Source organism: Lynx canadensis, chromosome A3, assembly GCF_007474595.2.
Source record: "Lynx canadensis isolate LIC74 chromosome A3, mLynCan4.pri.v2, whole genome shotgun sequence".
Taxonomy (NCBI): Eukaryota; Metazoa; Chordata; class Mammalia; order Carnivora; family Felidae; genus Lynx; species Lynx canadensis.
In genome coordinates this window covers 117,384,719-117,409,029 of record NC_044305.1, presented here as the reverse complement: position 1 = coordinate 117,409,029, position 24,311 = coordinate 117,384,719, and the positions used below count along the sequence as shown (strand labels likewise).

At 43.4% G+C, this 24,311-nt stretch overlaps 1 protein-coding gene across 2 annotated transcripts in view; it reads left to right on the top strand.

Moving 5' to 3' along the window:
* BABAM2 (BRISC and BRCA1 A complex member 2) overlaps positions 1–24,311 on the top strand; it is a 397,923-nt gene that overhangs the window by 360,121 nt on the left and 13,491 nt on the right. For both annotated transcript variants that reach the window (XM_030311393.2, XM_030311392.1), the window contains exon 11: positions 3,234–3,387. In XM_030311393.2, the coding sequence (XP_030167253.1) occupies positions 3,234–3,387 (154 nt within the window). The remainder of the gene's footprint in view (positions 1–3,233; positions 3,388–24,311) is intronic.

The following is a 24,311-nucleotide window of genomic DNA, read 5'->3' as shown; positions in this document are numbered from 1 at the left end:
CTGAACAAGCGAGGGCCATCCTTTCCGTGGTTAGAGAGCTGACCAAAATTCAGTCTCTGTATACAGGAAGAAGGAAATAGGCAGCAGTTGTCCAACTAATACTGACGAGTAACTGAACCAAATGGAGGGGTTCTACCCTGGGAATCAAACTTGAGCCGGTAGGTGGGTTGGGTTCAAAGGAAGCCAATAGTTAAAATATTCAATTCCGATATAGCTAATATGAGCCCAAACTGCGTAGAGCCCTGGGAGTACCTTCGTCATTATTTTACTATGCGTCAGAAAATCACGAGTGAGGGGTGCCTGCCTGGCTCAGTCAGTAGAGCATGTGACTCTTGATCTCAGGGTTGTGAGTTCAAGCCCCACGTTGGGTGAGGAGATTACTTAAACGTGAAATCTTTTTAAAAAATCATGAGTTAGCCTATAGGCAAGTGTTAAGTGAGAAGAACATTTGGAGATAAGGAAAACAAACTTTGTTGTGTTTTTTTTTTTTAATTCTGACTAATTTGTACCATCCAAAGCATTCTTTCAAGAAAAATGCAAAGCATTTCTCATAAATATTTTAGTTATTAACTCCTTCTTATGCATAGAACATTTTCAAAGAATCCATCCTTTTATTGATTCCTGACCGATACAGGCAGGGTATGGTTTAGTTCAGTTGAGCAAGATAATTATATTTTTTGAATTTTATTTTCTCATGTGGATTATCGATTTTATGTCTCAAGTACTCTGACCATTCCTGCTTCACTGTTCATCTAGCTACTGTGTTCAGATTTTAATATTGGCTTCAACTATACTTTTTTAGAAAAAGCTCCACGGAGAAATAATCATGCAATCAGTGTTGTTTTTTCTGGGAATCGCGGTACATATCAGCATATAGCTGGCTGGAAAATTTTTTTTTTTTTTAATCAGAACAATTCACTTGCCTGGGTAAATAAATTTACATTCACATTTTGAATTGTTTCTGATCTTAATTGGGCATTTAGGGGGTCAAAGTGGATGGTTCAGAACTAGGTGGGAAAATCATTTTTCAGCATGTCAAAATACCAGCAACTCATTTTCTACAAAACAAAATAACAGGAACAAAAAATATAACGTTTTCCAAAGCCCAGTAAGCTGATAGCTTGACAATCATGAAGCCTGTGGTATTCTCTGTATTACTTTGATACGAAATATGACTATACTTACTTTAAATTGGTAAATTATTGCCATTGAATTCTGTTATTCAAAATCACTGCATTTTTTAAGGGAGGCTCATGCATGTTAAATACTTTTCACCGGTGCTGTTGGTGATTGCTTTGGGGGTTAATGTGAATCTCGTTTTATACTTGGAAATGTATATGTAATATAAACAATTGAAGCCAAATTAAACTATGTGTAAATAGGCATGCTTTCTAAAATTAGAGGAGATGAAATGAGTAATCAGAAAAGATATAAACTTAATTTTAGAAAGCAATATTTATTCAAAATGACTGAAGATGTTACAAATCCTGCTTCATAATATAAAGGGACTCAAAGGGGCTTTCTGAATCAAATTATTTATAATTTAAGTTTGTTTTTCCTATTTTGTATTGTTTCCTATACGTTACTAAATCTCTGCTTTGGCACAAACAGGCATGTGCTGGCACCACACGGAGGCCCATGGAAAATGTGACTAACGAGTGGACATTCAAAGTCTTGCCACTTTTCTTGGGTTGTGGTGATTCATATGTAGAAACCCCCTGCAGCACTGAGTCAGAGTCAAATATATGCAGTGGTCTAAGACACTGAACAATTTTTTTTTTTGTTTCTTGTTTTCTGGGTTTTTTAAAAAGTTTGCTGCAAACCTGACTTTTCCTTCATGAAATCATTTTGGATGCTTGGAGGGCCTAGCCCAAGTCAAATGTCACCCTACGCCGGCATGGTGACAGATGTGTAGCTATCTAGTATCTATTTTCTTTTCACATATTTGCCTCGTGTAGCCAGAAAGATGAATCTTGTACGTTCTTCACAGTAGAGACTTCAGAGAATGGTAACAGTGACACAATGAATGTGTTGTGAGCAGGTTGCACCAGTATCATTAAGAGCAGGAGGCAATGGGGCCCAGTAGAGAGAGCTCAGGATTTACACCATGGGACTAGATTCGAGCCCCACCTCCACCTAGCTGGGGCGTGAGCAAGTTAATAAACCTCTTGGAGTCTCAAGTTTGTCTGTCTGCTAAATGCACATGGTAAAAATAATGTCTCCTACATGGAATTATAACTATCAAATGAGATAAAGTATATAAAAGTACTCTGTAAAGCTAGGAAATTCTATACACATTTTTTCTCATTATCGTATTTTCGTAAGTTGATGTCCCTGTCTGTTCTTTGCCCTAGAAGTGGTAACATTCATACAAATACACATTATATGCCTTGAGGAATGTGCTGCTGAAACAGTCTGTGTTTATAATGTTGCTTTGCCTCAAACTAAAAAGGAGTCATTTTATTTTTAAAAATTGAGTTAAAGGACCCCAAAATGAACAGACAAAGCACATAATACTTGTTAGCAGCAAACACTGGAATCAGGCTACCCTCAGTAGACATATGCAGTGTTCAGATTAGTCCCTGTTGCGTTCCATTAAGGAGCCCCCACTGGTTTAGGAACTATATGTGGTAACACATCTGGAGATGCTTCAAACTGCTGAGTAGCAGAATTCACTGCTTGATTGGAAGTAAAGTGATAACTTTATTTTTTCTGGTAGTCCAGTGGCCGTATCCTATAAAATGTAAAGATTATCACCTGCCCCTCTTGCTCCCCATTCCAAATCCATTTTTTAAGGACAGCCTCCATCCCACCCCCTCCATCAAATTCTAGATGAGGAAGATACTGCCTGACCTTTGAAGAGTTTGTGATTTAATAGAGACTTTAAAAAAATAATCAACTAACTTCCCTACTAAATACTAGACAAGGTAAATGCCATAGGAGGAATTCACATGGCTGGGAGTGCCCAGCTTCTGTGACCATTTCATAGCAGCAGCCACACATCATGCCTCATATTGGTTAAATTTATTTTTATGTGTGATTTTCACTTATGTGCCTAGATTGTAAACTCCTTGAAGTCAGGGAAGGCACTTTGGTATTTCTTGGCCCCTCCCTCCATATGTTTTACCTAAATCTCAAACCGTTTGTAGTTCAGATAGAGTCCTGTACCCAACATTCAAGTTTAACCCATACGTTGAAACCATAACTTTTTTTCCTTTCTTTTGTCTTTGCAGTCGACCTGCCCCTGTTTTTCCCTCGAGACCAGCCGACTCTCACATTCCAGTCTGTCTATCACTTTACCAACAGTGGACAGCTTTATTCCCAGGCCCAAAAAAATTATCCATACAGCCCCAGATGGGATGGAAATGAGATGGCCAAAAGAGCAAAGTAAGTGAATCCGTTGCTATTTCCTATAAATAGGAGCATTTTGTTTATCTAGTCCAGGGGTTGGCAAACTATTGCTTACAGGCTAAATTCCGTCCTATGCCTGTTTTTGTAAATAAAGTTTTATTGAAACATTGCCATGCCCATTTCTTTACTTATTTTGCGTGGCTGTTCGCATGGCTGCTAACGTGGCAGAGTGAGAAATTACAACAGATCACATAGGACCTGCAGAGCAAAAAGTATTTGCTATTTGTCCCTTTACAGAAAAAGTTTGCCAACCCCTTATCTAGCCTCATCAGGTAGATTGTTTTTCTTTTTTTAATGGGTTACAGGATGTTTCTGAAATCTGTCTGTTTAGATTGGAGAAAAAGTACTAGATAGAAGTTAGAATAGCGGATAAATGAGGTCGATGATGAAAATGTTAGCAACTACTTTCATATATTTTTTTTTTAATGGAAAATTTCACCTGATGGTAAACAAATAGGATTTTTGCAGTGATTACATGAATCCAGTACTGAGTTTTTCACGTGGAACTGTAATGTCTGAAGGAACAAAGTGATTATATACCTCATTGTGTCTCTACAGCCATTGCCCAAAATAGGGCCTGTGTGTTCCTCGACTCAATAAATGGCTACACAAATAGCTTAGAACTATTAGAATCCACAGGGATGGAAGTAAGTTGGAAATTCGATAGAGGTTGAAGTTAGCTAGAGTTTGGAGTTTAGGGATTTAAGTACTGCACATGAACCTATCTGTGGAAAGCATTCACGAGTCATATGGAATACGTAAATGTGAAAGTATGTTGAGTGTTCCTTGTGGATAAGACTTCAGTGTCTGGAACCCCAGTCTTGTTGAACCATGGCCTCCTAGACTGAAGCAACAGTGGCTTAAAATCATAGTTTCCAAGAATCAATCATGGTTAGAGTGGCAGGTGGCTATTACTTTATCACTCACTCTGAACCACCATATGATCATACCTGTGAGCCCAGCTGAAGGATGATGAAATTCACAGAATCACACAAATGAAGAATACTTATTAAGCATCCTTTTCCTTCACTCCTTCTCTGTTTATTGAGCATCCCCCATGGCAGTGAGCTCCATGCTGGGGATACAGCGATAAACAAATTGAAAGTTGTCCACGTCTTCATGGAATTTGTAGCCCAGCAAGAGAGATCAAAGTCTTTATCATACCAAACTTCTGACAGTTTTAAGTACTGACAAAACCTGGCCTTCCAGACCTAGAATGTTCCCGATTAGTAGGACTTGTCGCTCTTGCTTCCCCTCCCTGACACCCTCCCCAGGGTGCCTACTGGCATCCCCTGTACTTTCTGTAGTACAAAGCCTCCACCTAATCAGGATTGGGGCTCTGTTAAATAATGACAGGGCTGCTTTCTGTAGAAACACACACCTTCCCAGACTCATGTGGAATCCAGAATTGTTGTTATCTGAAACTTGAGTGTGCCCTTTCTCCCTGTATTTTCCCTTTTTATCCATGATGTCCAAGTCTGAAATTGTGTTTAAGGAAAACAACAGACATAATCAAATGTACCTAAGAACAATCATTGAGACTTTGGTATCTTGAAATAGACTTGAAGAAAGGGATTAAAAAGTAAGCTTTATGTTTGAGGTATTGCAGTTGTTTAATTGTCTGGGCTTTCCCTGTGTATATACAAGATCTGCCCTTAGAAGATGGGCTGTTATTTGTGGTACGTGCTATGGACTCTGAACCAGACATGTCCTTGTGGTTTCCATGGCAAAGCTGTGTGTGTGTGTGTGTGTGTGTGTGTGTGTGTGTGTGTGTGTGTTTCTGAACTAGACCTTTTAGCATGTATGAATTGAGTCTTTAAGGAGTTGCAGACCACGAGCCTATGATTTCAGTATAGGAATATCGTAAGTGAAGCCTGTTTATCTTAACAGATTGGTTCAGAGATGCAAGAGACATTTGCTTTATGTTAACACCAGTCTAAAGAAAACATCTGAAGTAACGTTAAAAAAATCTGCTTTCTACTGTAGGGAAGATGGATTCATTTTAAATGTAATAAAAGAGAAAGCCAGCCACTCATCCTAGGAAGAAGAAATAGTTTAAAAGCTCACTTCTTAAATTGAAGTGAGTAACTTTCCTGGGTTGTGTCAGAAAGGCAGGTAATGGATAAACACAATCAGAGAACTGTCCATGCAGGATAGGCTTAAGATTGCTGGAGAAGGTTGGAGAGAAAGGACAGAAAGAGAGAAAGGTCAACTGTAGCATTCCTTCCACGCCCTGTTTCTTTGTCCTCTGAAAATATTGTATGTGCTCAGTGCGTAAAAGGCTATAATTCACTTGGAGAGCTCTGCCCATGACATAAACACTCTCACGGTTTATGAACAGCAGTAGAGCTCTCTGAGTGGAGTCAGCTGTTTATTCCCTCCTGTAGAGCAAAGTTCTAAACATGTGAACTCAGAAAGGACGCTTTCTGGCACTGATCCGAGCTTTTCCTATGACATGTGCTTCTTGCGCATGGCTGTCCGGCAAATTCTGTCCTCACAAGAAAAATGCCCTCTAATGACGGCGCACAGGCTCTGGGGTCACGCATGCCCAGCTCCTATCACAGGTTCTAATCGAATAAGCTCTGCGGCCTTGGGCAGGGCCATTAATCTTTCTGAACTTCATCCTGTAAAACAAGACTGTACTCCTCCCTATTGGATGGACCTGATATGAAGGGTCAGTCAACGAGTGGACATATGAAAGACTCTTGTGTTTAGCTTCTGCTTTGTTCCACTGCTGCCTTTGCTCACCCCTTCCCCTCGCCCTCTTTCTGCTCCTTCAGATCCTTCAGTGTTCTTCCCTATGGTTTTCCCCATCCATGCTAATACACAGGCAGCTTCTTCCACTCTTCCTAGTCTCAGTTGACTGTTGGTCATGTACAGATCTTCCTTAACTTACGAAAGGGTCATGTCCCTATAAACCCATCATTATAGTTGAAAATATCATTCGTAAATAGAAAATGCATTACTACGCCTAACCTACCCAACATCCTAGCTTAGCCCTGCACTTCCTTCAATGTGCTCAGGACACTTATATTAGCCACGGTTGGGCAAGATCATTGAACGCAAAGCTTATTTCATAATATAGTGTTGAATATATCACATAATTTACTGAATACTGTACTGAAAGTGAAAGACAATATGGTTGTGTGAGGACAGAATGCTCGTATGAGTGTATCAGTTGTTCACCTTCGTGATCGAGGGGTGGACTTGGTGCTACAGCTCACTGCCTCTGCCCAGCATCACAAGAATCCTACCACCTGTCACTAGCCTGGGAAGAGATCAAAATTCAGAACTCAAAAGTACGGTTTCTACTGAATGCATGTTGCTTTTGCACCATCGTAAAGTCAAAAGATTGTTAAGTGGAACCATTGTAAGTCAGGGACCAGGTGTACTGCTGTGAAATCTCTTTTGTATTATCCTTTGATTTTTCACATCTTTATATTGTTTCCTTTCCTTAAATTGTGAGTTCTTTGAAGGCAGGGGCTTTGTGTATATATCTTTTGAAAGATATTTATTGCAGTGTAATTTACATATAGTGTCATCTACATGCAACGAAGTGGACAGGTTTAAGACTGTCTTTTGATGGAGTTTTGACAAAGTTACCTCCTATCCTTTCCAATTAGTCTCCTCATCGCCAGGACAGACACTGTCCGATTTCTATCACATGTCTTAGTTTTTTCTTTTCTAGATACTTCTTATAAATGGAATAGTACAGATCATACTCTTTTGTGTGTTTTTTTGTATTTAGTATAATTATTTTAAAATTATCGGTTATGGCATTCCTTTTTTACTGCTGAGGAATTTCCATTATAGAAATATATCATAATTTGCTAATCCATTCGTCTGCATATATATATTTGGGTTGTTTCCAGTTTGGGGACTTTATGAATTAAGCTGCTAAAGAACATTCTTATATAAGCCTTTTTCATAGACATATGGTTTCAATTCTTGAGTAAATAACTGGGGTTGGGAGTATGTGTATGACTAACTTTATAAGAAACTGACAAATTTTTTATGAAGTCTTTATACCACTTTACACTCCCATGGGCAATATACAGGGTTCCATTTGTTCCATATCCTCTCCAACACTTGGTATTGTCAGTCTTTTTATTTTTGGCTATTCCAGAGGGGATGAAATGAGATTTCATTGTGTTTTTTTAATCTTGATTTCCTGATTAATGATGTTGATCATCTTTTCATGTGCTTATTGGTATGCCTTCTTTTAAGTAGCATCTGTTCAAATTTTGCCTATATTTAATTGGGTTGTTGGTCTTTTTATTATTGAGTTTTAGGCGTTATTTATATATTTGTCAGATTTATGTATTACAAGTATTTTCTCCCAATCTGTAGCTTGCCTTTTCATTTTCTTTTTTTTTTTTTTTTTAATTTTTTTTTTTCAACGTTTATTTATTTTTGGGACAGCGAGAGACAGAGCATGAACGGGGGAGGGGCAGAGAGAGAGGGAGACACAGAATCGGAAACAGGCTCCAGGCTCTGAGCCATCAGCCCAGAGCCTGACGCGGGGCTCGAACTCACGGACCGCGAGATCGTGACCTGGCTGAAATCGGACGCTTAACCGACTGCGCCACCCAGGCGCCCCTACCTTTTCATTTTCTTAATGATGTCTTTTGATGACAAGAAAGGTTTTATTTTTAATGAAATTTATTTTATTAGTGTTTTCTTTTTATGTTAATGCTTTTCGTAGCCTCATAATTATTTGTCTACCACGAGGTCATGAAGAGATTCTTCAACATTTTTTTCTTAGAAGCTTTCATTTTGGCTTGATATTGAGATCTCTGATCCATCTCATCCCAAATTAAGTTCTGTGTATGGTATGAGGTAAAGGCTGAAGTTAATTGTTTATATATATCCAGGTATTCCAGCAACATGTGTTGAAAAAAAACTTTTCTTTCTCTATTGAATCACCTTCATGCTTTTGTCAAAATAAATTGACTACATATGAGTGGGTCTATTTCTGGATACTCTGTTCTGTTTCATTGGTCTGTTTTTCTGTTTGGATACCAATACCAATATTTCTTAAAATCAGGAAACGTAAATTCTTCAACTTTGTCCTTTTCGAAGATTGTTTTGGCTATTCTGGGTTCTTTGCATTTCCACATACATTTTAAAATTAGTTTGCCAATTCCAACTCCATTTTCCCCTTAAAAAAAAAAAAAAACCCACTGAGGTTTTGGTTGAGATGGTGTTAAATCTATAGATCAACCAGGGGAAAATTGGCGTTTTAGCAATATCGAACCTTCCAGTCAATGAATAGGGTTTTATTTAGGTCTTCTTTAATTTTTCTGAAAAGTGTTTTGAGATTTCAGTGTAGAAAGCTTGTGTATTTTTTTAGTGATTTTACTTTTATTGCAAATGATAGTTTTTTTAGATTTTATTTCTGTCTTACTGCTAGTATATAGGAATACAGACAATTTTCTGTGTTGACCTGGTGTCCTGTCACATTGCTAAATTCACAATTAGTACTAAATTCTAGTAGCTTTTTTGTAGTTTTCTTAGCATTTTTTACATAAACAATCATATCACTTCTTACAGCTTTACTTTTTATTTTCAATCTTTATAATTTTTATGGCTTTAAATTTCTTTTCCTTACCTAATTGCACTGGCTGGGATCTGCAGTTTAGTACACAGTGGTAAGATCAGATATCTGGCCTTATGTCTCCACATTAGGGTTGATGTTAGCAGTAAGTTTTATATAGATGTCTCTATCACACGAAGAAGTCCTCTTATATTCCCACTTTGCTAAGAGTTTTTATCATGAATGGGGTGTTGAATTCTGTAGAATGCTTTTTCTGTATCTATTGGCCTGATCCTATGGTTTTGCTTTATTCTATTAAAGTGATAAATTACCTTAATTAGTTTTTGAATATTGGACCAACCTTGCATTCCAGGGGTATATAAGCCTTCTCAGTCATGATATTTTATCCTTTTTTAGATTATTAGATTTGATTTGCTAACAGTGTGTTAAAATTTTTTACATGTTCGTGAATGATACTGATTTGAAATTTCTTCTGTTGTCCTTGTCAGATTTTGATAAAAGCACCATGCTGGCTTCATAAAATGAACTGGCAATTTTTCCTTCCACCTTTGTTTTCTGAAAGAGTCTGTGTAGGTTTGGCACTGTTTTTTTTTTTAAATGTTTGATAGAGTTTTATTTATGGGAAGAAATTCAAAGAAATCCTTACTAAATACAGGGATATTCACCATTTTTTCTTGTGTTGGTTTTAGCAAGTAGTGTTTCCTTTAAGTAAGTTGTCTAAGTTGTTGAAATGATTGGCGTGAGATTGTTGATAATATTCCCTCATTTTTCTTTTAATATCTGTGGGCTCTAGTGATAGAACTTCTTTCAGTCCTTATAGTGAAAGTTTCTATTCTTTTCTCTCCCCTTTTCTTAGAACAGTCTAGCTAGGGATTTATCATTTTTACTGATCTTTACAAAGAAAGCTATTTATTTTATTAATCTATGCTTTTCTCTTGGTTACTTCTACTATTTATTTTCAGTTTAATTTGTTCTCTTTTTTCAAGCTTCTTAAGATGGAAGCTGAAGTCAAAGCTGTGCCTGCATATGCCATCCAGGCACCTTTGCCTGCCCTGTGGACCTCACCATTCTCAGTGCACCCTCACACACCTTCATGGGATCATCTCAGCAGCCCCGTGGGGGGGGGGGGTACAGTGTAGAAATCCTCACTGTCCTTCATGCAGATAAAGAAACTTAGGCTCAGAGTGATTAAGTGTCTTTCCTGAGGGCACACAGCTAGCTTCTAATAGAGTCAGGGCTCAACACAGGGCCTCTGACTTTCTGTACATCTGTCCCCAGGCAGACAGATACAGTTCCCTTTCTCTTTACCACTTGTCTGACTCAACCCCCTCAGAAGCCTGGCACTTGAATAACATAAATACAGAGAGGAAATGCATGTGGCAGTTAAGAGCACTGACCCTGAAGTCAGGACAGCTGGGTTGAAACCTGTCTCTGCCACTCACTATCTGTGTGACTTTGGGCAAATTCATAATCTCCCTGAAGTCTGTCCCCTTATCTATTAAATGGGGAATCTAGTTTTAGAGGGTGATTATGAGTATCAAATGGTGTGTATGGTGTTCCATTATTAACTAAGAGATTACCACACACTTAACAACTTAGAACAGCACAAATTATTATCTCATAGTTTCTATGGATTAGGAGTCTGGTACAACCTTCCTGGGTCTCTTTTCAGGGTCCCAAATGACTAAAGTCAAGGTGTTGGCTGGGGCTGCTTTCTCATCTGAGGCCCAGGGCCTCTTCCACACGCATTCAGGTTGTTGGCAGAGTTTAGTTCCTTGTGGTTGTAGGACTGAGGTGTTGGTTGCTTTACAGGCTGTCAGCTGGAGGCCATTTCCTGCCATGTGGCCCCTCCACATCATCAAGCCAGCAGTGGTGCATCAAATCCTGCTGTTTCTAATCTCTGACTTTGGTGTCACTGACTTCTGGACTCAGATCATTCAAAGGGTTCATTTGATTAGGTCAGTCCTACTGTTAATCTCCCTTTCTTAAAGTCATCTGTTTCATGTAGCATAACATGAAACCATAGAAATGAAATCCAACATTTTCATAGTCCTGGGGATTATTATACAAGGGGTGAGAAATCTCAGGGGCCATCTTAGAATTCTGCTTCCCACACAGGGTAGTGTAGGTGAGTTGTCCAGCGTAGGGTCTGGCATGTCGTGAGCATTCAGTCGATGTTCACTATTAATGTCACTATCCCTGTAGGGAAAAAGATTTTTAACTAAAGGATAGCAGAGTCAGCACTGCACCCAACTAAACAGTCCCCTGGCCTCAGTGACTTGGCCAGAGATTCTTAGATTCTAGGCTGCCCCGTCTATGCACACCATCACCTATGGCTGTCTCTTCTTGGTGCCAGCCAGGCCAGCTTAGAAAGTTGGAAAAATCCATACTTCAGTTGTTTAATCTACATAAAACCAACTGTCACTTTAAAAAAAAAACAAACTGAACTTACTAGTTACCTACATTGATATCTTGTATACAGCTTTAGATCTGTCTAGATGAATGAATCAGATGATTTTTTTTGTAATCCTTTCTAGTCTGATAAATCTGTGAGTAGATGGAGTGAGTTTTCCATGAGCTTCATTGTGTAAAACATCAGGTTGATTCTAGAGGCCTAAGTAGTATCTGAGAATAGGATTTAACCCCAAACCACTCACTGCAATGGCTTGTCACAAATAAAACCCGTTATATAAATGGAATCACTTAAAGAATATTTCAAAAAATAGCTTCTCAGTCAACACATGGGAGTAATTCATGAACCTCCTAAAACCATTTGTTGTTTCCCTTCTTGCCTCAAGGTCAGAGAGTTGTTATTTTCTTATTTAGAAACCTATCCAAATGGTCCCAAAGCAGTCCGTAATTCACCATATGTTCTTCGCCATGCACACTTTTATAATTTGTCATCCAGTTGTCTTTGCAGAATAATTTTCTCTTTCAAGGGTTTTTAAAAGATTGTACATTCTGGACTATTTCAGGAATCTTTCACTGTTAATACCTATATATTCCCAAAGACACAGTTTTCTCCAAACTTGTCATTAGCTGCCAAATGCTTCAATCAGTCTTGGGCATCCGTCCTTTAAATACACCCAATAAAAATAGATCTCCTCTCCTTGATTCAAGAGAAGGGGGTTAGATGTCCCCACCTGATTTGCTGCCCATCCCCACCCTTACTGTGGCTCGAGGCCTCTTCGGGTCCCTCAGATGCTATGGAACTCAGTGTGGAAACCCCAGTTCAAAGAGGTTAGTACATGGTGTGGTCGCAGGAGCCCTGAGGCCCGAGAATTCTTTGGGACTAGGGGAAGACTCAGGGAGGGGTGTTGGTGAAGTGTAAGTGGTTATAATGTCAGCCTGTTATATGTGTTTGTCTTTCCAGAAATTAATCACTTACTTCTTTGCTTCCTTGTGGGTAGCTCCTTAAGGCAGCTCAAATTATGCTTTGTTCCTATTGAGATTTCATTGCAGAGTCAGGCCTCTCTCTGCAGTCCCCGTGCTTGGTCGGCTGGCCAGAGGGACACCCTGACATGTGTGACACCCATCAGTGTTATGGAAAACCCTGATGGGGACATTGCCACCCTCCCTCTCCCTGGACCGCTACCTCCCCTTCTCCCCCCTGCCTCCCTGGGCCCCATCCCTCCTCCTGTTTATAGCCATATTTCTGGAACCCCCATCTGCACCCAAGGGTAGGGAGATGACCAGAAAGGTAAGGGTTGTGCCCAATTGTGATTGCTCACCCCCACAGCCCTTCTGCAAGGGGGAGCAGCTACAGAAGCGAGCTGCTCTGGGCCGAAAGAGTCATTGGCAGAAGGGAGGGCACCGAGGCAGGCAAAGCTACCAGGTTCGGCCTCTCAGGGTGCTGTGCCACAGTGATAGAACCTGCAGTTCCAATGTTGCTATGATTCATGGGTTTTCTTTATTCTTTTATTTTGCCTTAAGTTCCCTTGGAAGAATTCCCTTTAAAAAATCCCAAACCCAGTCTCATCTTAGCTGAACTCCCCTCTGAAGAGAAGAGGGAATTTTCTGGTCCAGCCAGCACAGCTTGGGCCATCAGAGTGCCCTGGGAAGACAGGGACAGAACCAGGCTGGAACTGAGGAAGGCCGAGGTCCCCGAGCCTTCCCCTCACCCACATGCCCTGGGTTCCTGCGTGGGCGAGCACGCCTTTCCCTCCAGGGGTTTAGAAACGTAGACGCTGTGAAGAGAAAAGTAAAGCAAATAAATAACATGGAATTATTGGATCCTTGAACTCTCAGAGAGAATCATTTTGAAAAGTTATCTTCAAGGGATTTGGTTTGTTTTTCCTTTCAGAAGAGAGAGCAACGGAGATGGAGAGGAATCCAGATCTGCCTGACGTCCAGGCATCCTCTCCAAATTGCGTAGGTCAGAGAGAACATGTTATTTATTAGAACCTGACATCTGTTGCTGTGAAATGATAAGCTCCCTTAAAAATCCTGGCCATCAATTACTGCTAATACAGCCCTCATCCCGACGGAGCTGTTTTACCATCCTTCCAGCCTTCACGAACCAGGCCGTACCAGGAACAGAGCAATTGCAGCCCAGCTCAGCCTCCTTACTCCCCTCGGGCAGGACCCCTCAGGCCATCTTTTACAGGCCCTGCATCTGTGTCCCTGGCTTCTTTTGATTCCACTCTTTGGCCCTTCTGAGGTCTGCTTTAAGGACTGAACCCCACCCCACCCCCTTCGGATCCGTCCTTCCATCCTGCTTTCTCAGTGGAAAACAGGGTTAGGGTTTACTTTCTGGTCTCATCGTGTAAGCCAGAAGAAACTGCACATGAGAAGAATAGCTGGAAGATCAGTTCATCTTTGTCATGGACGTGAACTTTGTTATACTGTTCGAATGCTACCGAGCGCTCAGGCGAGGATTCTGATGATCCCACCCAGCCATTGTGAAAATCTGATAACCAAGGACAGCTACCTCCTTGTTTGTGAGTTATGGTCACATATTTTTCTTCCTTGGAAAAATAGATGTCTTACAGAGCTGAAAGCAAAGGATAGGAGAATTGGTTTGGGATTTTTATAGAATATCAAAGTAGAAACATACACTTAGCACTGGAAGCAGAGTTGCCTTTGAACTGTTGGAAGAAGAAATGTAACAGTAAGTAAAGACCATGCAAAAAAAGAGTGGCCTGGGAGCTAGGAGACCTGGGTCTGATCTGGGCACTCTCATCAATTGCCCGTGTGATGTTGGGAAGGAAACTTCACCTTGGCCTCAGTACCCTCATCTAAAAGCACTGGGCTGGTAACTGATGGTCACCAAGTTCCAGCATATTTTTGGGATTTTAAGTGAAAATTGTGTGTAAATTATGTGCTTAGCATACTTTTTTATTCATGTTGAGAAAATTCCACCTCTGTTGCCAGAGGTCAGACACAAATTGAAAACATTACTAAATGGAATTAAGTACGCTCTGTACGTGATGCTTTTTTCTACAACCCATATCTGGTATTTATAGAACACCTCAGTTGCAGAACGTGCACACATATGCCCTGAACACACACCCAGTAAAATACTTCTAGATGTAATACATTTTCAGATGTCAAGTTAAAACAGCTTCTTGGGAATTAGGCCTGACTGTTCAGATGTGTGTGCTGGTTTCTGACAGGTGCCGCCAGGGCCGCTCAGGGCTGTCACGTGTGATGTGGAGTCCAGCCAAGGCAGGAGGGCCAAGCTGCTTGTTTCTATCACTTCACATTAAGGCATGAGTTCTAGAAAAAAAAAGGAAGCAGCAAAGAACAGTCAGGACCATCCATTCTGGGCACATCGTTAATGACAAGCAGAGGCCTTGTTTCTTCAGAAGTGGGATTCTGTCTTGTCTGTTGTCAGATCATTCTGGACGGGGGCCACCTGTGAAAATAAGACTCATGACTTGTTGAAGTAGCAGATTTATAGAGGTGAGCAGAAACAAGGAGCAGATACTGGGGCAGTCACCACTGCTCAGAGACTGGCAAAATTGCCAAGAGTGGAGCAAAGTTGGGCAGCCAAGCAGAAGTGTATCCAGGAAGGTAGGTGTGACAGTGGGGACCAGTCTCGGCACACGGAGCTTGGAAGGAACCTTAGAAACCATCTCGTACAGCTAAGGTTGAGTACAGTAGGCATGAACCACTGTGCTGGGAATTAAATGAAATAATTGGTATAAAACGCTTGGCACAGCAGCGGGCATGGACTTGGCAGTTCAGTTCATCTTTCTCATTTCCTGGAAGCAGTTGTTCAAGACCATACAGTACCATGATTAGAACGCTGTGCCCCAAGCCACCTCTGACCTCTCACCTTTACTCAGTCTGTTTCCTGCTTCCTTGCTCACAGGAGCTGTGTAGTGACATCAAGGGCTGGAGGTTAGCATGCCTGCATGCACACACCCAGCCACCTACCCTGTGTGTGGCCTGGCCTTCTTCCTCACGGCTCACTTGGGGGCTGAGGGATGCTGTGGCCATGGGGAAAGCCTAGGGTATTCTTTTTCTGGTTTTTTTTTTTTTTTTAAGGTTTACTTAGTTTTGAGAGATAGAGAGACAGAGCATGAGCAGGAGAGGGGCAGAGAGAGAGGGAGACACAGAATCCAAAGCAGGCTCCAGGCTCTGAGCTGTCAGCACACGGCCCGATGTGGGGCCCAAACTCATGAACCACGAGATCATGACCTGAGCCGAAGTTGGACGCTTAACCGACTGAGCCACCCAAGTGCTCCAGAAAGCCCTGGGTATTCTTTTTTTTTTCAACGTTTATTTATTTTTCTTGGGACAGAGAGAGACAGAGCATGAACGGGGGAGGGGCAGAGAGAGAGGGAGACACAGAATCGGAAACAGGCTCCAGGCTCTGAGCCATCAGCCCAGAGCCCGACGCGGGGCTCGAACTCACGGACCGCGAGATCGTGACCTGGCCGAAGTCGGACGCTTAACCGACTGCGCCACCCAGGCGCCCCAAGCCCTGGGTATTCTTGAGCAGAAATAGTTCTTCTGGGAGGATAAAGACCTGGCACTGAGTACCTTTAAGGGAACTAAATATTCCTGTGGCCAAACGTATCACGAGAATCAGTGGACGAAAGAAGAAAGGGGGTGTCTTAATGGAGCGGGCCAAAGAATAGATGCTGCTTCTTGGCCTCCAAACTAGCAGGAAGGCTGCACATGGAGAAGAGGATGAAAAATTCCAGTGACTCTTATCTTCCCAGACAGACAGAACTGCTGGCACTTAGTCATGCCTAATGGAAAATGGAAGCCAAGAAAGCAGAAGCGAAGCTGGAGTGATCGAGGGTCGCCCTTAATCCAGAGTCGCTTCTGAGGAGAAAAAGGGGCTTGTCTCCTTGTGTGCCCTGGATGGTCAGGGCTGGGCTTCCAGGTAGAGATGCTGTGGCTGTCAGGAGAGCAGGCTTCAGAGTAGCCATGATTGTAAGAACCCAGCGTAACGGTGGTTTCTGCCGTTAAGTTATTGCTGGTACTTCATTTGGAAAACACTTAGGAGTTATATATATGACATACAGAGTATGTGCAAAGCACAAGAGACACACAACACACCCAGTTTGAAAAGCCCCAACTACAAAGCCTGCTGGTCAATCTTGGAGCGGTTCATCACCAGTTGAGATTCCATTCTGGCAGTGGGGCCACCCGTGGCATTAACTACTTAGCACACTGAGTGTGAGTCAGAACCGCAAAGCAGGAAGCTCTGTCGCTCTTCTACAAATCAAAAATCAAAACTTAGGAGACCAGAATTTTCCATTATTGATCATTTTAAGGAGCATATCCTCTTTAAATGGTCATTATTCCTGTCGTCCAAAAAAAAGTGAAATTTACAAGAACATATATGTAAACGCATGACTGTTGTTGTCTCAGCATAAATGATAGCGGATCACGCAGTTTCTTCTGATCATCTTATAGATGATGAGGAGGAGGAGGATAAATGTGTACTGGCTGCCTACACTGTACCAGCATAACTCCAAATGCTTCATATATGTTAATTCCTATAATTCTCTTAACAACCCTGTGAGAGCAATACTGCCATTATACCTAGTTGATAGATTATGAAGCTGAGGCCCTGCAACGTGAAAATGACTCGTCCAAGGTCACAGGGTAACATGGTATGGGGACTGAGACTTCACCTCGGGTTTCCTGACTTTTCGACTACATTCTGGCCTCTAATACTACCCTGCCTCTCTTCCTCAGATTGACTGCCTGAGTTATCCCAAATCTGCCAGGCAGCTGAGCTCATTCTGTTTAGAACTGTAGAGTTTCTAGGCTGTCAGCCTTGGTTGACGCTCAGGTTCGGTCTGCCCCAGTGTGGATTTATAGTGGCAGATGGTCTGATTCGGTTCTCTCCAGATCACCGGTGCCCTTTGATTCATTCATTCACTCATCCAGCAAATATTTACTGAACTCAAAGTAGGTATCATGCACCTTGATAAGTGATGTGTGGGACTCAATCCCTGCCTTCACTGAACCGAGGTAAGGTGGAAATTCTACATAAATAGCTGTCTTATAAGGCAGCAACACGTGCAATGTGCAGGTGGAATGCAGTAGGAGAGGGAAGGATGTCTGTTGCCCAAGATCGAGGAGGCTGACATTGGAGTATGGGTAACAGTGCGACAAAGGGAGGACGTTCCTGCCAGAGGGAACAGACTTGCCAGAGGCCAGGAAGCAGGCAGGTTCGGGGTAGCATGTAGCACCATATACACCGGTACACCCCGTATACACTGTATACACAGAAGAGGGTAGCAGTAGATGAGGCAGGAGAGAAAGAAAGAAAGAGAGAAAGAGAGAAAGAGAGAGAGAGAGAGAGAGAGGGAGGGAGGGAGGGAGGAAGGAAGGAAGGAAGGAAAGAAAGAGGCAGGTAGAAGAGTTCTGCAGGGTGGAGGGAACATGTGCTCTGGAATCAGACCCACCAGGATTCAAATCCTGGTTCTGCCACATTGTAGTAGTATTTTCTTACCGCTGTAGATGGTTTTCTCATCTGTACATTAAGGTTAACAGTTCTCTCTCACAGAGGAATGTGAATGTTAAACGGGAGCCCGATTATAGAATGGCTGGAATATTGTTGGTGTTCACCTAATGATAACCGTTGTTATTAACCACCCTAAGACAGGTAACTCTTTGTACAGTGGTCTGCCTTGGTGTAGATGTAGAAGTCATAATAGAACCTTCTTGGTCTTGGAAACAATAACAAAGGCAGTAGACCCTAAGCTCTATGGTCACGTTGGAGGAACACAGTAGAGGAATGTTTGTCTTGGGTCTTTGCACCCCTTCTTTGCCACTTCAGCGCCCAGGGATTTCAGAGACCAAATAATTTAGTGTTAAGTGCATCCTGTGCAACATTTAAGACACACTTATACTAAAAAGTTATTTGTTGCTTATCTGAAATTTAAATCCCATTGGCCATCCTGTGTGGAGGGACAGCCCAAGAACCAGTCAGAACAGGCTGTGTGCCTTATTGGGGAAAGGGAATCCACTGGTCTTCTAGGCTTCTCTCTTGGGTAGCGTAGGCTTGTGCAGCAGGCTGTAGGCAGTGCCTTCAAGTCGCTTCCTGGGTAGAGATGTTAAATGTTGGCAGGTGTCCCTGTGTGTGTTTGGGGGTGGGAGTAGGGGTGATGTGGGGAAAGGTGTCTTGGACCAGTCTTCTCATATTCCCACCCTCTTTCTTCAGAACATTCTCGAGGACAGTTGGCAGAGTGAAGACCGCCTCCGTGGTCTGAGAACTTGTCTCACCAAATAAGAGCAAGCCCTCTTTTAGAGAGTTTTTCTTCCAGGAGCATTGCTAAAAGTGGGAACTTCAGCTGTCCCTTGTGGTGTGACTTGAGATGGCCATGGCAGGTGTGATGGTAACTGACCAAATACTCCCTGCTCTGGTGAGTCTGAGGACCACAGCATTGGAGCTGGAAGGCAATCCAGCTGCCTGGCTTTGAAAGTGAAGCAAAGAAGACCCAAGAAAGGAAGCCCAAGGTCACACAAATATTCAGAATTTGAGTCTAAACTTAAGTCTGGGTCTGTGCTCCTGGGCTCTTCAGGAATAATTTAGGGGATGTGAAATTCCCAGCAGACTTGTTTAGTTGAACATTCGCTCTGGGTGCTTGATCACAGTCGTCTCCAGGTCTCCATCTGGCTGTGTGTCCTTTGGTGCTGCCATACCCAGCTTTATGCTTGACTCATTCTCTCCTTGAGGCAGAGTTTGTTAAGCCCCTGAGAGCAAGATCACCACTGGTAGGGAGTTAGTGGCACTATCTTAGGCCAGTTTGATCTTGGCCCTCCCCGTTGGTGCCTCCTTGCTGATCTCTTTGCCCCACCCTTGCCAAGTGTTCTGTGGTTGAGATGGAAAAATCCACCTTAGAGCAGATGGCTTTTAACCTCAGTTTCAGAAGAATAATTTGTCCACGGAACATGAGGTGAAATTTAAAACAACGCAGGGCGTAGGTTTGAGCAGAACAGCACCCTTGGGCTTAAGAGTGACTTTGACCTATTCCTCCCAGACTAGAATGATTATCCAGCTGCCAGAGAGTTCTTAGAGGAATCACTTTATTAAATGGTGTCACTGGTGAAGTGGCATTAGCCCTAAGACCAGCTTTATCTGCACACTCTAAAAGCAAACCTGACCGTGCAGGCTGAGCTTGCCCACGTGGAAGCTGGGAGCAGCGATCATGGGATCTTCCACTCTTTTTATTTTCTTGTTCTTGCCACAACCTGTCATGAGACCAAGAAAACTTGTTTTGAAAATGCTTGACAGCCAAAACAACCTGTTCCCAAGCCCTGGACCAGAGGGTTTGCCCTCTCTGACCATTTATGTACTGTTAGAGGTTTGACTAGCTGCTGCCTGGAAAAAATGAATATGCTGTTTTCTTCTCGTATTGTTCACAGACAAGTGCCAGTGGCTTCACGGGTCCTTTTTTCCCTTTTTTTCCAGCCCTTCACCAGAGACATTTTAAAACTGTGCCTGAGTCTCACTGATGAATGGACCTTAGCAGCATATACTTATGAGGATATAACCAATGGTTACCTGTCTGCAAGCCGAGCTTGATATGTGGGTTGTGTTTCCCAGTCCTATTAGACTTTAACCTGTGATTTTCCACTTGCATTTTGGTCCTCTTTGGAGTTAAATGTGAGAGTCAGACTCTCCAGTTACCCCAAGGGCTAGTTTGTCCTTTCACACTGGTGACTCTGAGGTCTGCAGGAGCATCTCTGTTCCTCCCCACAAACCGTGCAGGTCTTGGTCTTGGGTGGTCTTGGGTGGGTCCCGTGACTGTGAAGGAGTCACGTCACTCCTCCTCTGAAAATACAGGGGTGGGACTAGAACAAGAATTGGCAGACAACAGCCAGCTGCCTGTTTTTACAAATAAAGTTTTATTGGAACACAGCCACATCCATTCATTTACATATCGTCCGGGGCTCCTATCACTATAAGGACAGAGGCAGATTGTAGAAACAGAGCATATGGCCTGCAAAACAAACTTTTTACTATCTGGCCCTTTACAGGAAAAGTTTGCTGGCCCCTGGACTAGATGATCTTTAGGGTTTTCAAATCCAACTCCCCATGACTTTTGAACTTGTGGCAGGCAGTGCTTTTATAGCATGAGCTGCTGAAGTAACTAATAAGGGTCTTAACTCTCTCTTCCCTGTAGTAGTTAAAAGCATGTTTTGAGATTGTTGAAATCTACAACGGGTGGGGACTCATTCTGTTTATTTTTACAGTTTATTTTGCTGTACGTCTGAGTTTGCTTATTGGTCTGATGTCTCTGGCACCCACGGTGTTCACCAATTTTGGAAAAAGACACCCAGCTGCAGGTCTGACTGCATTCAGTGGCATGGTTCAAGGTGGGCCATCTGTACCCCATGGAAAGGAACACAGATTCGTCAACTTGATAACCATGACAGGAAAAGGGAGCCAGACACTGTCTTGAGAGCCTGTGTGGCTGCCCAAACCCACCCACCTGTGTTCTGTCCCTGAGTCTGAGCTACATGTAGTATGGGGTGGGAATAGCCCGGAGTGGTGGGATAGGTTGGTGGCTGTGGTAAGAAAAACAGAAATGAGTCCTGAAGATGCCTTAAAAAATTCAGAGACCAGGGAAAAACTACATCTTCTTCCCCCATTAGCAGTCCAAACAAGATTCTCTTTTTTTTATGTTGATTTATTTTTGAGAGAAAGAGAGCACGTAAGCAGGGGAGGGGCAGAGAGAGAGAGAGAGAGAGGGAGACAGAGAATCCCAAGCAGGCTCCATGCTGTCAGCAAAGAGCCTGGTGCATGGCTCAAACTCATGAACCGTGAGATCATGACCTGAGCCGAGATCAAGAGTTGGATGTTTAACCGACTGAGCCACCCAGGCGCCCCAAGATCCTAATTTATAAAATTTGCGTCCTAGTGACATGCATCCCCTATGCACATGCCAGATGCACAAGAGAGAACCCAAAGTACAGAGATGAATGGTTCTCTTCTCAGGGCCACTCTGGTCTATAAAGAACTATTGTGCAGACTAGAAAAGGTGTCCCCTTTGCGTTGGTTCAGAGCAGAGTTCGACTAATAGCTTTGAGTTAAAAACAAACAAACAAACAAAAAAACCCCACAGCAGTCTGTTTCTCTGGGCACATAGCCCCTGGAGCACACAGCTTACAAGTAGAGCAGGAGTGAACTTCCAGTCCCCACTTGCTCGCTCAGCCGGATGCCTTTGTGCAGAGTAGAAGCTGCACTCCCAAATGCATCAGCCACTCCTGATCCCTGGTATCCTAGAAGTCTGCGGGGTCTTCTCCCAGGGGCCTTGCTGGCCAGTGACACATTCATGCTGCTTGGCGTTGGTTTCTGAGACCACAGCGGCCTCAGCTGGCCCCTAGCCTGCCCATTAATACCTGTCCCTGTCAGCAGTGCCCAGGCCAAGGGTGGCTCAGAGTCTCGGGGCTGGCAGAGGGGCGCCCCACGGCCAGAAGCACTAAGACTTGGTCTCCTCCCAACAGACACCAGAGACCCTGATCTATGTTAGGTACTGCTTTTGGAGAGCCCACGTCCTGGCTCTTCTTTGGCAATTTCTGACCCGAAACTGGCCGTCAACTTCAGGAATGCACATAATTTTCCAGAGCTATAGCTCACAGGTGATACGCTAGCAGCACAAATGGGTGAGGCGGTCCAGAATAGACAAGCTCACAGTGGTGGGAGCTGACCTCACTCCCGAGGCATTGGGTTACGCGTTGCCCAGTGTGCGCGGTGACGCCGTTCCGGGACACCCCTCCTGCAGAGGGTGTGCTGTCAGAGTGGTTTTCAGTAGGCTGTTATGAACTCCCCATGGGTGAGACGGCTTTGTGGTCAGATATGATTTCCAGCTCTCAGCTCACAGTGGGAATTGCATTTGGTCCAGCTGTGTGGGCAAATTTTGAAAGATTCCTAACCTACCCTTTTCATTTCATATCTAGCAGCGGCCCCCAGCAGTTTGGAAGCTGGAGGATTGGGAAGAAAGAGAGGCTGGGAGCCCACAGTAGCCAAGAACTTAATATCTACTTCCTGCCCCCTTTCTTGGTTCTGAAAGGCCACTGGGAACAAGAGGAAATGTAGTTTGTCAGTGTTCTGAGCCCCTAAAGCGTGCAGAGCACCGTGCTAAGGAACAGAGGCCTGCGTACAAGGGCACTTCTCTCTGTGCCCTGGAAAGATGCCCTAGGGAGGAAAAGGGTGGGGTGTGGGCATCAGTGCCACCACTCCTTGCGGGGAAGGGTGATGGTAGCCCAGTGAAGCCGGCACTGGGGAAGAGCCCTATGGTTACCTTGGGACCAGAGGCCTGGGAACTGAGAGAAAGAAAGCTGGCAGTTAACAAATGTTTTTGATTTTTAAAACAGACTGCTTCAAATCACCAGGCACACGATGATGCCCCTCACTTTTCGCTACAGATGCTGTGGGTAAACATAGGGCCCTTCCAGTGGACTGTGAGTGCCTCAGAGCCGTGGCCATCCTGCTCCAAGCCTGTGGGCACACAAAGCGCAGGAGACCTCCCAGGGAAAGCGCTGCGCTGCCACAGGGCAGTAGCTTGTTCCACATCCCCCTCCGCCTTGACCACACAGCTGACCTTGGGCCAGCTACCTGTTCTCTCCAAGTCTGTTTCTTCATGTATCCAGTGGCAGGAGAGCAGTGGTATCTATTTTCATACACTTGATTGTTGCTTGCATTAAAATGAAGGTTTTTTTTTTTTTTAATGTTTATTTAGTTAGTTTTGAGAGAAAGACAGCGTGAGCAGGGTTGGGCAGAGAGGGGGAGAATCCCAAGCAGGTCAGCGCACATCCTGACGCGGGGCTCAATCCCACAAACCACAAGATCGTGACCTGAGCCAAAATCAAGAGTCAGACACTTAACCGACTGAACCACGCAGGCACCCAAAATGAGGTTATTTTATTTATTTATTTTTTTTTTTTTTAATTTTTTTTTTCAACGTTTATTTATTTTTGGGACAGAGAGAGACAGAGCATGAACGGGCAAGGGGCAGAGAGAGAGGGAGACACAGAATCGGAAACAGGCTCCAGGCTCTGAGCCATCAGCCCAGAGCCTGACGCGGGGCTCGAACTCACAGACTGCGAGATCGTGACCTGGCTGAAGTCAGACGCTTAACCGACTGCGCCACCCAGGCGCCCCTAAAATGAGGTTATTTTAAAAGCATATTATAAACTAGAAAATACCAAGTATCAAGTTAGTTCATTCATTTATTCAACAAATATTAAATGCCTACTAGGTACAGGCACTATGTAGTCAACAGTCCCAGGTATTCCAGACCCTCTTATAAACAGAAGCTGTTCCATCGATGTTTCTTTTTTTTTTTATTTTTATTTTTTTTAACATTTACTATTGAGAGACAGAGCATGAGCATGGGAGGGGTGGAGAGAGGAGGAGACACAGAATCTGAAGGAGGCTCCAGGCCTTGTGCAGTTGGCACAGAGCCCGACGCGGGGCTCGAACTCAAAAACCGCGAGATCATGACCTGAGCCAAAGTCAGACGCTTAACCGACTGAGCCACCCGGGCGCCCCTATCGATGTTTCTTGAATTAAAGTGAAGCAGGAGTTGCCTGGAGTGTGTTCATGCAGCCGTGTGGTGGGAGCAGAGGGCAGGCGGAAAGGAAACTAAGATGGTTTGAGTTCTTACCACGTGCCTGGCACGGGTTCCTCACAGCAGCCACGTGAGTCCTATGGGAACTCCATGGAGACCCAGGATGGTTAAGTAGCTTCCCCAGAGACACACAGGTACTAAGTGACAGATGCATATTTAAACTCAGTTCTGACTCCAAAATCCACCTCTTCCCTCTGGGCAGTAAGAGTGGTTGCAGAGTGCTCTTCTTGCCGCAGAATGAGACCAGCCTGTTCCCTCTCTAACCTCTCTGATTTTCCTTCTCCCAAATATCC